General features: G+C 41.0%; 1 protein-coding gene and 1 long non-coding RNA gene across 2 annotated transcripts in view; both read left to right on the forward strand.

Annotated features, from left to right (window-relative positions):
• LGI1 (leucine rich glioma inactivated 1) overlaps positions 1 to 14,265 on the forward strand; it is a 31,623-nt gene that overhangs the window by 7,333 nt on the left and 10,025 nt on the right. Inside the window, exons 2-3 of the mRNA XM_075504824.1 lie at positions 11,697 to 12,146; positions 12,522 to 12,593. Coding sequence (XP_075360939.1) covers positions 11,956 to 12,146; positions 12,522 to 12,593 — 263 coding nt within the window. The 5' untranslated portion in view covers positions 11,697 to 11,955. The remainder of the gene's footprint in view (positions 1 to 11,696; positions 12,147 to 12,521; positions 12,594 to 14,265) is intronic.
• On the forward strand, positions 8,501 to 10,701 carry LOC142410913 (uncharacterized). The gene is made up of 2 exons (XR_012776058.1): positions 8,501 to 8,996; positions 9,766 to 10,701. It is a non-coding gene; the product is annotated as an uncharacterized LOC142410913 (long non-coding RNA).

A 14,265-nucleotide genomic window follows, 5' to 3' on the forward strand; every position in this document is an offset into this window, starting at 1 on the left:
TTCTTATTTCACTTTTTTTTGTGAGCATGCTTATAGAGTACTACTGTGAGACCTGATTTAATTAATAATACCATTAGCCATTCTGCTAGAACTGACTTTTCATTAGTAAAAGTATACTACTGATTGCCAGATTTTGGAAACAACAGGTGTTATTTTTCAAATTAAATATGATTTTGTGTTACTTAATCACCAATATCATTCAGACATAAAGTACTGAAATACCATCTACCTTTCTATTGAAAGTATTGCCAGGATACTATTCATTCCATGGCACCTAAGTGGAACAGGAAGGATAACTATCCTAAATGGGAACAATTAGTCTAACAGTTTCAAATATCAAGTTTGTTATGTATAAGTTATGTTATTACAGCCAGCAACAATGAGCCATGCAATATCCACAACTCTAGAAGTAAAAATGGCAGACTCAAAAAACTGCTGAGGAAAGTATCTAGAACAAGTAAAAAGAAATATTCCAGCTTGTATCTTGGGGGAGATCCTGCTACTTGCTGAAACCACATTCAATTTGCAAGCGATACGTTAAAATGTTAACAGTTACGTATCTAGATGACTGCCTTTCTTGGATGGAAATAAAATATAACCACATGAAAGGTAAGGGTCAGGAATTGAAGTGAGATTTGAGTGGAAAACCATTTCCTTTAGCATATCATGGAATTTTCTCTCAAGTTTGCATTACACTGTCCTCAAATACACAGTCCTTAAAAGATGGATTGTATTACGTAAAGTTATATTAGGATCTGTTTTAATATATTTTAATAATCTTGTTTTAGTCAATCCATGCCACTCTTTCACTGTACAACTAACTTTTATTTGAACCTTGGCCTTAACAGAGTCAGTATTTGGCAGGTTTCTATAATCTGAGTCTGTTAACAAAAGGAAAATATTCTTCTGACTACCTCATTTATCTTAGATGTGGTCATAATCCATCCACAAATTTTAAGAACTAGGAAAACTGGTATTTGGAGATGAAACATTAAATTCAGTTCCTAATACGGGACTCCTAAAGCATAATCTTTCTCATGCAAACAATTTCCTGTCAAGCTTCAACTTGTCATTGTAATTTTCTAAAATCACATAATTTTGGAGAAAGTTAAACTAGCTGAATGAGTTTAAGGTATTCTGTATACAGAAACAAACCTGGTTTATGATGTGTTTGCAAGCTAATGTATACTGTGGAATAAAACTCCCATGTTTCTAGGTAGGAGTTACTTTAATGACCAATATTTTGCCATCCATTCTTTCTTGCAACTTGCCCTTTAACTCATGTATCTTGCCTTCAAATTCAAGATCACTTGTTACCACTTGGAAGAATTTTACTACACTATGAAAGAAAAGTAAGTCTTATTTAGACACTTTCTTATCTCCATTAATCTTCATAATCCTGAAACGATGCAACCAGTCGTATTCTCCTAATGTAGAAAAGTGATTTCTAAAAGCTGGAAAATACTTAAGATGCTTTTAATTGCAGAGTATAGAGATAACTATGTTCTAGAGATAGTCCTCAAAACTTCTACATGTTCAAGCTTGACAAAATAAAATATTTCCTACAATTCCAAAACTTTTTGTCAGACAAATTTTGAAAACGTGCGTTTCATAACCCTAAAAATCAAATTACACTTATCTATAGCACACTTCACTGTTTTATGCAGTATATGAGTTGGAAAGTTATGTATAAGCAGTTTTTCATTTGCACTATCCATTAAACTGCAGACAGGGAGGTAACTTCCAAAATTAACATTAGCTTTGTCAGCATTGTCAGAGGACACACTGCCAGAAGTTCAAAACAACGGCATGTAGTACAATTTTTTTATGTGGTTTCATTGCTGTCTTGAAGGTAATCAAATAGATGATGAATTGTCATCCTTTCAACTCTATAGTAAGAACAACTAGTGAAGCATTTTGATATTTCCTTACTTGGAGACATCAATGCCTGCAGAAAAATATGTCCATATAACAGAATATTAAATTGTTTTCCCAGTTAAAGAAGCTAATGTGCTATTAATGTATGAAGGTAGTGTTGTACTGTGCTCTGACACTACAGTATGAAAACCAAAGCCTTGAACTTATGGTGACATCCATGATTTGTATTGATTTGCAGTTCAGTGCAGTCTTAGAACACAAATACCCCGACCTTGGAGCCTGAGAGTTTTTATAAAAGGGCATCACAGCCCAGGTCACAGATAATAATACAGCTGCCTGTCAGCCACATGCACGCAGATCCTCCATGTCCTCGGCAAAGAGGGATTTAGCTGTCTCCTTAACATCACCCATTCTGAATCTATAGCAACCCTCCTCTAATATGTGAAGCTATTTTTAGCATCAGGGCAGCCTTGAAAACAGCAGGTAAAGCATGAAAAGAATGAATAAGTGGTTGTGGTGCTTGCCTGTGAATAGAATCTATATATAGCTCTTGAGAGAGAGAGATCTTAATATATATTAATGTGTATATGAAGGGGGATCTGCCTCCCTGAAGGGAGGCAGACGTGTCAGAAACATAGAGTAGAGCATTATTACTACTTCTGTCCTGAGCAGTTACCTAAAAAGTCATAATTTCAGATTGTTCTGTTTAGGAAAAGAAGTTGTTAATGGAATCGGGTATCTTTGATTCAGTCTTTATTTGCAAAGAATGTATAGCATTCATTTCCCTCAGTGAAGAGCAAATTGAACAGCAGGAGACTATTTGCAGCTCCAAGCTCTTTTCAGCCAATACTTGCTCCAAGAAGTTCTCTAGGGGCGTTTCTCAGGTCCCCCTTTCCAGTGCCTGGGGTCCAAGATCTCGGTTTCTGCGATGTCTTACTGCTCTCTGAGTTCTCACTCCTGGTTTCTTGTCCCTTTCTTTTTCTCTTATATATTCATCCATTTGCTTCAAAAAAATACTTAGGAAAAAAAGCCACATGTGCCTTTGTTTAATCAGTAGTGTGCACCATTTATTTAGCTGGGGAGCTATATTGCTTCATGAAGGAGCTTGGAGCTTATTACTTCTTACTGATGTATTATATTGAGGCTGGGAATTAGGCCCTCCAGTTTTAATGACTCTTTGCCTAAATCACAAGAGCAGCAACAGTGGGAACTTGCAGATGCCTAAAAGTGATTGGTGTCTAAAAGAAAGCTGTATGGAATTTGGATTGTTGTCTTAGAAAAGTGATATATAGGAAGCATTGTAAGCTCAAAATGTGAATGTTATCATACTCAAGGTAGGGAAAATCCTTTCGCTTCTGAGGAGTCATAACTAAAACATGTATCTCTCTGTTGCTACGAAAATTACATTTAAAACTACAGCCAGTTCTTAAGATAACGATGTTGTGTTGGTTTTGCTCTCCCACTGCAGAGGGAGAGAGCCAACAGCCAAAAGAGCAAATCCTTTCTTAAAGCTGTACTGAGTAAATAGCATGTTGGCATATGAGCAAACAGATGTGATGGACTTCTTCAGCCCTCCAGAGTCTCCTCTGCAGGGGGACGTGGTTCGTAAGGAAAAGGGACCAGGGATTTGAGCTTAGTGTGGTGTCTCATCTGATGGAGAATCTGTGCTGGGCTTTGTGCAGTGGCAGTGTGCCCACCATAGGATGGGGCAGGGTGTCAGGCAGAGCTGATATTTGCTTGAGGTAAAAGGGATTAACTCTTACCAAACTAAGGTATTTTTCCAAATTTCTTGAATTGCTAAGAACAATAAAACGTCAGTAAAATACACTTGTGGAGCTATCACCAACGACCCCTTTTAAAATGTTTTAGCGCTGATCCAAATCCCAGCTTTGTAAAGCATTTTGACTAGCATGATGAAACAATAATATGCGTTTGATGAGGCACATCCTTCTCATTGTGCAATTCATTATGGCCATAGCACTCCAGCGATGCTTTTACTTGAACTATTTCAGTGACTTCAGTGGCACTAAGATTTCTTTCATTGTGAATTATTCAGGATGTAGAAACCTTCTGTTTTTAATGAGTAAAGATTCTCTCCTCAAAAGCCTGTTATCTCTGCCATGTAACAAATAAATTTCCTATGTACACTTAAATAAATAACATTTAGTTACTTTTTTCTGTCCGCAAAATGACAAGGAAAATTAAATACAAGTTTATAAAGATGAGAATAATTCTGCAGGGAGCCAATGCCATGAAAAAAGTACAGAAGGGCAATGTAAGATAGCACAGGTCAAGGAAAGGATTTTATAACATGCCGTCTGTTTTTAATTAGCATCTTGGCAAACTGGAAGAGCTCAAACATTTTTCCATGAAGAAATGTCTTACAGACTTTTCTAGCTGCCAATTAAATGGCATTTAGCTACAGTGACAGTGGTATGTTGTTTTGGGTCTGTAGAAAGCACTTGCTCATGCTAGAAAATCTGGGACATTTTGTTTCAGATACAGGGTTCTTACTGGCCTGGATTTTCTATCTCTCTGTATTTTTACTGTAGGCATGAAGGATACCTCCTATGAACAACTACTAAATTAATAAATAGTGCAAGGGGCTGGCAAAGTGAATATCATAATTATCAAGTGTCTGTTTGTATACACCTCTTGAGGGTCTGTCCTCCAGTTAGATGATAACTTTTAAACAACGCTGGATAAATACTAGGGCATTTTATGAGGTTCATATTTTGTCCTATTTGGTCCAGACTGAGGTACTTTGTCACCAGTTCTGTCCTACGGTTCATTTAAATGTTTGTGAGCATTTGTAAGAAAAAACTGCCCCTCAGACATGTGGCTCCCTATACATTTTCTCTACCAGCGAAGCCAATAGTCCCTGCCCGCTTGTGTCCTCAGCTGCTTGTTCTGGCTCTAGCAATTATTGTTTTGTTTTGGAAGGATTTGGGCTTGTTTAGGGTTTTATTTGCTTTTTGTTCTTTTACCAGATCATTTATTTAATCCAGTTTAGAGAATAGCATTAGAGACAGAGACACTAGTAGCGAGCTGTGGAAGAGGGCAGAACCAAGAGCCTGTGGAAGAGTGGGGAAGAGGGAAACCACCCCATTAAGGAAAGCGTTGCACAGAACTGTGTTCTCAATATCGCCACGTCAGTTTCTTCAGAAGTCATGAGACCATTTCCAATTATAAATTAACCATAGATTTTCTCAGTAGTATCACGCTTTTAATGTCTGATCAGGCTATGCAGGGGAAAAAAAGGCAAAAAAGTAACTTGCATATTTGAAGACGACTTTTCCTCCCTGAGAGGTTCCTACAGAGGGCACTTTAATCTTAGGGTAGGATGCACGCTAGGTGATGAGTCTGATGTTGGTTCCACTGAAGTGGATGGGCATGTTGTCTGGCTGAAAAGTGCTCCCATTTCCAACCTTGCACACACAAGATGTTGATCTTCCCAGAGTATAAATTAACTACTGGCAAATTTTCTTGGAACTTTTCTTGAAAGATTGAGAAAATGCAGATTTCTGCAGCAAGTGAAAACCTGGTGTTCTTTTTAACTGTTTCCTTTCTTAATACTTCCCTCCATGTTAGGTGTGGTCTCAGTTCCTGCTGTGGACCTTGAAGCAGCACAGCTTCACACATCTTTGAATTGGGCTCTTGTTTGCTCTTGAGCTTGTATGCTTGCTCTTTTCATTTCTCCCATCTCTAAATATCCATAGTCAGCATTTTCAAGGCAAAACACAGACAACAGAAACAAAGCAGGAATTATTTGTTTAGGTCTGGAGAAAAGTGGGTAGTATTCAGGAGAGCAGTTAACTTCGTGCTACTGGATTGTGTGCTGCAAAGCATTCTGCTTTGTAACAAAGCTTATGAGCCTTTTAAAAACCTGAGAAAGCAACTGGTCCCACTCTGCTGGAAAACAGAAGCAGGAGTGAGGGAAGAGCTAAGGAATCCCAGCTCTGGGATTTATACAGGCATCCAATCCCATTTGGAGGAACAGGAATAGACAACCCCAGAGGAAACTGGGGGTCAATACAGAACAAGATAGATAGGATTTATGGGGTCTTTCTCATAGTAAAGGGCCAATCCAGTAATTGAGGTTATGTCCATGTGTGACCTGAAGGACAGTTAATGGATTTTTCTGTTTGATAGTTTGTTCTGTTATTTTTCTTTACTTACATAAGGTAAAGCTACTGAGCTGTGGTGCTTATCTGCCTGCCTTGGAAGAGAGTCAGACTGGAATGAACCATCATCCCACTGAACATGTGAACACACTTAACATGAGCAGTATTGTCAGTATCAGCTGTTCAAAGATGACAGATTAGGTCCTTAAAATTTTGTGATACTGGTTTAGAAGTCATGTGATATCAAAACATAGTACATTTTGGATACTTCATATCTAGCTTCTTAGCCTTTATCCCTCTTGGTTACCCAGGAGGTTGGGTGAGGTGTCCTCCTTGGATCCCTCCCAGCCTGAGCGAGCCTTTCAAAAATCACAAAGGGTAGAAATCCTATAGCTTTAAAGTGTCTTCTGGGGTAATTTCTAATATTCTCTACTATTTAAAAACCTGCAATTGAAAATAAAGCATCAACAATCATAAAGATGTCGGAAGTCTTGGCTGTAACAAAATAAAACCTAAACATAGATTAATTTTGCCTAGCTTCTCTTTGAATTAAATACATTGCGCATTTTAAAGGATGACAGTTCACGTAACAGACATCCCTCCTGACATACTTTTTGTCATTGGTCAAATTCTGGTGTACCTAAGCCAGCGAGCAGTCCTAGAACCACCTGCACACTCACCAGGATATGCTCAGTGGAGTAGGTGTTCTCCATCACCATGCAATTTTGGCCATGAGAACCAAGACCTGACTCTCTTCAGAGGTGATCACTTCTAACTCCACGGTGAACTGTGAACTGGCTACTTTATGCAAGGGAAAGGAGACCACCCTCCGAGTTTTTCTTTCCTCTAAAGTTGGCAGCAATTAAGTAGCCATTTCCTCAGCTTTTTGACACAGGGACTGGCCTGGTTGTTCTGCTTTTAATGAACCTCTTGTGGTGTAATAAAGAAGGATATCCGTAATACGGACCTGTATAGACAGGACAGGGCAAAGTCAGAAGAACTTTCCAAATAAAAAGTTCTGGGCAGCCCCATGATTGTTCCCAAGCTAGTCTGTACTATGAGCTGTTGTAAAAGCATCTCGAGTTTTATTATGCCTAACCTGCAGAAGGCCTCTTCCTGGCAATGGCTCTTGGTGCCAGATCCACCAGGAAGCATAGTCTTTTCAGAACTGTTTAGAATTCACAAGACTTAGTTTTGTTTATTGAAAGTACAGCCTCGGTCTCAGCTGCTTTAAATTTGCCATTTGCTGCAGAATTTGTTAAAAGGGTGGCACTGGGAGAGCGAAAACTCAGACTCATGAGATATTAGTAGGAGTCTTTGATCTCAAAATCCTTCTGCTCCAAACACAATGGTAACATAGCAATGACAATGTTTTGTTCTTTAGGAGACTCATGAATACTGGGGTGTGATTCGGACTATTGTGCATCTGTATGGTGTAATATTATGGGCTTGACACCAAGGACAGTGAAGTTCACTGAAGTCTCGCCATCACCATCAGTGGATTTTGGATTAGGCCACATATGTGCAGGCAGCTCATCCTGAGCATAGAAAAGGCAACACAGTTTTCTAAAAGCAGGATGAATTAAAGGATAACTGTAACAGTATATGTATCTGCAGTCAGTATGAAACCACAGGAAGCTTATTAAAATTTTGTGATATGTTGGTAATGAAAACATATTGGGCTAATGCAAATATGCAAATATAGTCAGTGGAGCAGAGTTAATCCCTCAAAAAAGTATTACATATTTTTAAAAATAATTTTTGGCTCTATGTTCTGACTGGGTTTGCTTTCCTCAAATATTTTAGCAAACAGGTTTACTTATAGAATTATTCACATTGTAGCCAGATATTTGAGAATACTTGCTAAAAATGTATTTTTAGTAAATATTAATAATAATAAATGCATACGTTTGCTCTAGAAACCAAGCTACAAAAGTTGCGCTAAGTCTGACCAAAGAACCCGAGTAATGCTAGGTGGTGAATACCTCCAATGACAACTAGCAAAAGCATCTTTAATTTTGACCACCATATACCTGCACCAAGCTTGTTATTAGATGGCTGATTATCATAAAAATTGTCGTTACCTAACAATTTGGATACACCGGAAGAAATAAGCTATTTGATTCTTACCGTATAGAGTGAATAGGTGGGAAATACTCGGTCACTAAGGCTTACTTAGCTCTGGCCAAAATTAAAGAGCCGAAATGCCGCAGCGTATTAATAAAGCGCAGGGAACACTAAAATCTGCTCTGCTCGGTGCAGCGACGGACGATTCTCCCTCGTTACAAAGAGGGCGGACATTGTAAGAGGGCACCGTGGGGAAGCCGAAAGGGAAGCCAGGGCGCGCCCCGCCCTCCCTCCACGCCGCCTCGGCCCTGGGGGCTCCTCCTCAGCCCCGCTCCGGCTCGAACCAGCCGCCGCGCCGAGACCGCGCGCAGGCCACGGGCAGGCGCCCCCCCCGCGGGGCAGCGCGCGCCGGCGGCGGGCGGGAGCGGGGCTGCCGCGCGCGGGTTGCCGGGATACCGGACCGGGCCGCCCGCCCGCCCCGGCGCGGGTGAGGGCAGCCCCGGCCCGAAGCCCGCAGCCGCGGCCCGGGCGGCCAGGCTGTGGTACGGGAGGTCTCGCTCGGGTCCGTGTCGGGACCTGCTGGCCCGCTCGGTACTGACACCGGGCCCACGGCGGCAGCCACAAGCACACTGTATCCCTGCCCGCACTGGAACATGTCTGCCGGCCAGCACCTCCGTTGCCCGGCAGGGTGAAGATTTTTCGGCTAAAACGTTGTCAAATGACGGGAAGCAGACCGAGCAATGCGAGCCCTCCCGCTGAAACCTTGCTGAAAGAAAAATGAATAAATTTTGAACCACATTGTGCCTAATCGGTACCTGAAGCACCAGCGAAAACAAGCTAGCAAGGACCTAGAGGCAGGCGCTCGGACGTGGGTACAGCAGGCAATCGCCTGCCCTGTTAGCCAGAAAACAAACAGTGATGGCATAGGTAAAGGGTGAGCCAAATGTTGCAATGGCTGGAGAGCAGCTAGGCCGCTGAAAATCCACAAACCATTTGTTCTTAAACTACTAGATGGCAAGAAATGAAATACTGAGCTTGGCACAAAAGGACTCTGGAAAATGTGATTTATGCCTCTCTTTCAACGGAGCTGTTATAAATATTCACAATATTTGCAATTTTGGAAAAAGCGGTTGTTTTGGCAGGTAGTTGGGAATAGAAAACTAACTTCCAGGCGGTTCTCTGCACGGACAAAATCGGAGTCAGGTTGCTGCCCTGCTGCAGAATGTGCTTTTGTTGCTGAAAACCCGCTACACTGCAAAGTTTTCAGGAGGTTCACAATGTGGCTGGAGTATTAACTAAAAAGAAATGCCTAAGTAATTAATGGTGGATTTCAGTGAATGAGCTGAAGGAAATGAAACATGGGGTTACACCATCAATGGCAAAATATCGCCATGGCAATGGGTAGCTTTGCCAGGAATAAACAAACAAACAACAACAGGCCTCTTCTCTTTCAGCAAAAAGTTAGAGAATTTTCTGTTCTCACCTCACCAAAGTCTGTGCTTTTGGACATCTCGGAGGGGAGAAGATAGTGTACCCTAGTTATGCAAGTCCCACAAACCCCGCTCCCTTCTCAGTTGTACAATTAGATCATTTCCAGAGCAAGAAGTAACCTGTATACCCAGGGGAAGGCATCGACGTTTGCTTTATAATGATTTCAGTGCTTTGGTTACTGTAATTCTGTACCATTTTCTTACAGGAGGTGGAAGGGCTCAGAAATAACGCAGCTCTGTGTCACTCCTAGTTGAAGTCAATCCTGCTTCAGGAGAGACTGCTGACAGGGAAGATTTCCTTATGAGCAAAAACATGGGCCTGCACTTAAATTAATAAAGAGCTTTAAAAAAACCACACCGCAGAGAGCAAGGGAGCTGAGAAAGCACGAGCTGCCTTCTTCCGCAGGCACGGGCGCCAGGCGGGGAGCATGCCGATGCAAGGCACCAGAGTCCTCTCCCAGCAGGGCCTTCCGTGGCGGCCCTCTGCCTCTGAAAGCTTTCTGGACACTTCCAGCCATCCCCAGTCCCTCAGAGGATGCAGTCCCACTGCCGGGTGTGAGCTCCACAGGTCTCCTCTCAACCCAGGGAGACAGACCTCAGCCACCGCCCAAGCAAGGACTCAGCAATGTTGGGGTCCTGCCTAGTGTCCATATGCTGAGCTTCTTGCATTTTTGCAAGCTGTTGTCCCCTTTTGCCATCTTCCACGTGTAGCATCTGAAATTCCCACTGGGCACCCATATCTGGGTATGTGCTGGGCCTTGCTGGCATTGTTCCTGAGGAAGACAGACATGGCCCAGTGTTGGTCTTAAGATTTCATGCCCTGTAGAGCAGGAGCAATGGGTCAGAGCCAGGTGGCCATGTGGAATCAAAGGAGGAGTAACCAGCAGTGAAGAGAGATCTTCTGGCTTACAGCTATCTCCTGGTGAGGAGACAGCACTTTTGTAAAGGAGCCAATAGTGAGCATGAGCGTACTAAATTTCTGTACCATCAGGTTGACCCTAGTAGACTTTGTGATCTGTGTAACGCAAACAGTGCTGCCAGTCTGACGGGGAAGTGTCAAGACCTATTAAAGTTTGCAAAACTCTTCTAATAGCAATCCTATATCGGAAAAAATAAAATCATCCCATATGACTTTCCAGCTATTTGGCATTCATTAGTTTTGTCTTACCATTCTTTATATAATAACACTTAGGTGCTGCTTAAGTTCCCTATAAAATATTTAATGTCGTTTACTGTAAAGTCTTCAGGCTGCGGACTGTTTCTTACAGAGTATTCATACTGCACCTAGCACTAATTTCAGTTGCAGCCTCCAGGCAGTATTGTAAAGATTCATTATTACCATCAAGATCTGTCCCTACCCTGTCACTTTTCAAAGAAGGTCCATTCTTAACTACAGGTTTAACATAGCTGGTGTTTAAATAACAAATTTCTTTCTTCCATCTAAAATGATCAAGCCAGTCTCCAAGCAAATAAATTTTTTAACTTGGACTTTTAATTAGCGTTGTCCATTTTGAACGGTGCTTGATCCACTTTATTTAACCAGCTCAGAAAACATGTAACAAATAAGAACGGTTCTTTTTCTAAAAAAAAAAAAAAAAAAAAAAAGCTGTAAAAGCAGTTGGGGTCTATTTTGCATGAGAAAATATTTTGTTTAGGAATGACAGTTGTAGGCATTCTCTCATACATTGTAATATTTTCCATGTGTGGCAGCTTGTTTTTCAGTGGTACAAATATGTGCAATAAGGGCTAAGGATAAAAATTAATCTAACAGCTTTTGCAGCAATGCTTTTGATGGTTTCGCTCGATTTCATTTTCCTGTGGATACTGCCGTTAGTTCTGCTGCTTGCAATATGTGAAGCATAATTCTCAAAGGTTCACGAGGTTGTAGGGATCCAGTAAGAGATGACTGATTTCTCCCCCCACACACATACACTCCACCCCACACCCACTCACCCACCCACCAGCAAAACATAATGCTGTACTATTTTTGGTAACAGGGAAAGGGCCTCCCTGTGAAAACAGAAAGCAGTGTATTTCTCAGTTACATCACTTTGCAATCTAATGCTGTGTTGTGCTCGGTGTTTTTGTGGTGATGCAAGTCTTTTTTTTTTTTTCTTTTTTTTTTTTTTCCCTTCAGCCGGTTGGATTTTCCCCATCTTACAGCACCTCGCAGGTCTCTTCTCTGAGCAGTACGTTGCCTGAGTGAGTGGAAACATACAGATCAGCTGCAGGTTTCTGTCTACAAAAACAGAGTGAAAGAGAAAGAAAAGGGTTGGGAAAGCAGAGACAAATATTGACCTGGACTTATAGAAAGACATCCAATGGCTGAATAAAGAACCCCTGTTCATGTTTTGGGATATTCTTTCAACTGGCTGGAACGAGAGCGGATCAAAAGAATGGGAAATGCCAGCAGACCCTTTAGAAGAATTGCTTATTTCTTATGCCTTTTATCTGTGCTTTTGCTGACTGAAGGGAAGAAACCAGTGAAGCCAAAATGTCCTGCCTGGTGTACTTGTACCAAAGATAATGCTTTATGTGAAAATGCCAGATCTATTCCTCGCAGCGTTCCACCTGATGTTATCTCACTGTAAGGGCTGTAAGCATTTGGTTATTTAATTTATGATTTAAAATGAACTAGGATGTGTGGTGTTTTCAGTGCGTACAGAAGGATGCTTGCTGCAGGGAGTACCTCCAGCATTCAGAATCATCAGCTAATGTGTTAAAATTGTGCTGCATCCTTGAATCCTGATTTTTACATCTCTTTCATCTGTCTGTCTGTCTGTGTATGTGCACACATCCCATTTTATACCTTCTTCTATACTACATGAAACCTGTAACATTCATTTTTTTGGTTGGTTTTTTTTTACTTATATAAATAAATTTGTCTGTGATAACCATCAGTGTTATAACCACAGATATATGAGACTACATTAATATAAGGTTGTTTTTTTCTTCTTTCCAGATCCTTTGTGAGATCTGCTTTTACTAAAATCCCAGAAGGGAGTTTTTTGCTCACACCATCTCTGCAGCTTCTGTGAGAAATATTTATATGATACAATTTTCGTTATGAAATGTATATGTATCCATAAATATTTTAGAAAGGGTGTCAGTATTAATTTTATAAGAAACAGCAAGAGAAGATTCATTAGATGACAAAATACAAGACTTTTTAGCAATTTGAAAGATAGTGCATGTTTCATTTTTTTCAAAGTGTATCTACTTAGTATTTTGCAAGGCTATCTGTTGTCAGTACTACTTTGAATGATTACATGCTGAAGCTTTCGGTGACAGAACGTATGCTATCTTTATTATACTTTAATTAACATTACAGTAGGGATTTGAGCATTGCAACAACTATTCTTGTTTCTTTTCTGCAGTCCTGGGGCCTGATCCCAATATAAAGCTGCCCGTTTGCAACTCCCATCGACTGTGAGCTCAAAACCGCTCAGATCAGGCCCTTCATTGCAGTGGGACAGGTCCTGATGTCCCTTTCCATGTAAAATTGCCACTGACTTCTGTGGAAGTTTAGTCACTTCAGTGGGAGTTTTGCCTTCATAGCGCCTGAATTTGGCCCTAATTGTTATTTCATGTTCTTTGAAAAAAAAACCAACCCAAAAAAGTAGTGAAGATTTTCTTCCGATTAAAAAAAATTAAGCAGTTATTTCAAAATCAAATATTGCGATGAGGAATACACAGAAAGAATATTTTGGGATGTTTAAATATTAGATGCATTTCTATATAGGATTTTTACAGGCTGACAGGCTTTCCTAGAAATGTGGGCATACGATTATATAATTGCGAGCTATACAGAGGTAGAGGGGGTGTAACCTGAACTGTTTATAGTGGATGTGCTGCCAGCCTGACACACACACAGATCTGTCTCAGAAATCCAGCAAGACAGACTCCCCAATGTGATCAAAATCAGAATTGGACGTCTGTCCCAGACTGACTTCCCGTCTACTCTAGATGTGGTCAGAGGTGTAATGTTGATGTATTGGAGCCCTACGGCTGTTCGATTAAACTGCTGGTGCACTGACAGCTGAAGCCCTGACCCTAGCTGTACTCTGCTACCTCAAGTGGAGCTGATAAGGAGGTGCAGACGTACTGTACAATTTTGGATACAGGGTAAATAGGTAAATGCAGTTACTATGGAAACCTAAATGCTTTTCCATGGTGCTTTATTCCAGAGAAGCTTTTCCCAGGTGGCCACAAATCACAAAAGGGACACATTTCACATAATTCCTGCAATGGGCCTTTCAAAGGAAAAAAAAAAAAAAGAAATAGCAGCATTGGTGGAGCTTGTATCTGAAGAGAGTGAGTAGGACATCATCTCTCTTGGCTACGATACGCCACCTACACTTAGCGATCTCACTGCCAGGGGAGGCAGAATTGGGTAGGGTGGAGTAGGACAGACACAGTCTTTTTATTTTGAGTTATTACAGTGCCCGGCACAGTGGGGTCTGTGTCTCTGGCAATGGCTTTTGGCGTTTTAGTAATGGTAATAATTTGCATGATCTGCTGTATACTTCACTGAAACGCACGTTCTAAGCTGCTGCTAATCAATGCTGCAACAAAAGCTCTGACCCCAGAAAAGGAGGTTTTGTTCCTCCTTTTCTGGGGTCAGCATTGTAGCAGGAGCATTGTAGGCTTTGATGAGAGGTCTGTTAAAACGGTGCAAACAATCCACAGATTACTTACTTCTGCTA

This window comes from Mycteria americana, chromosome 6 (assembly GCF_035582795.1).
Source record: "Mycteria americana isolate JAX WOST 10 ecotype Jacksonville Zoo and Gardens chromosome 6, USCA_MyAme_1.0, whole genome shotgun sequence".
Lineage (NCBI taxonomy): Eukaryota > Metazoa > Chordata > Aves > Ciconiiformes > Ciconiidae > Mycteria > Mycteria americana.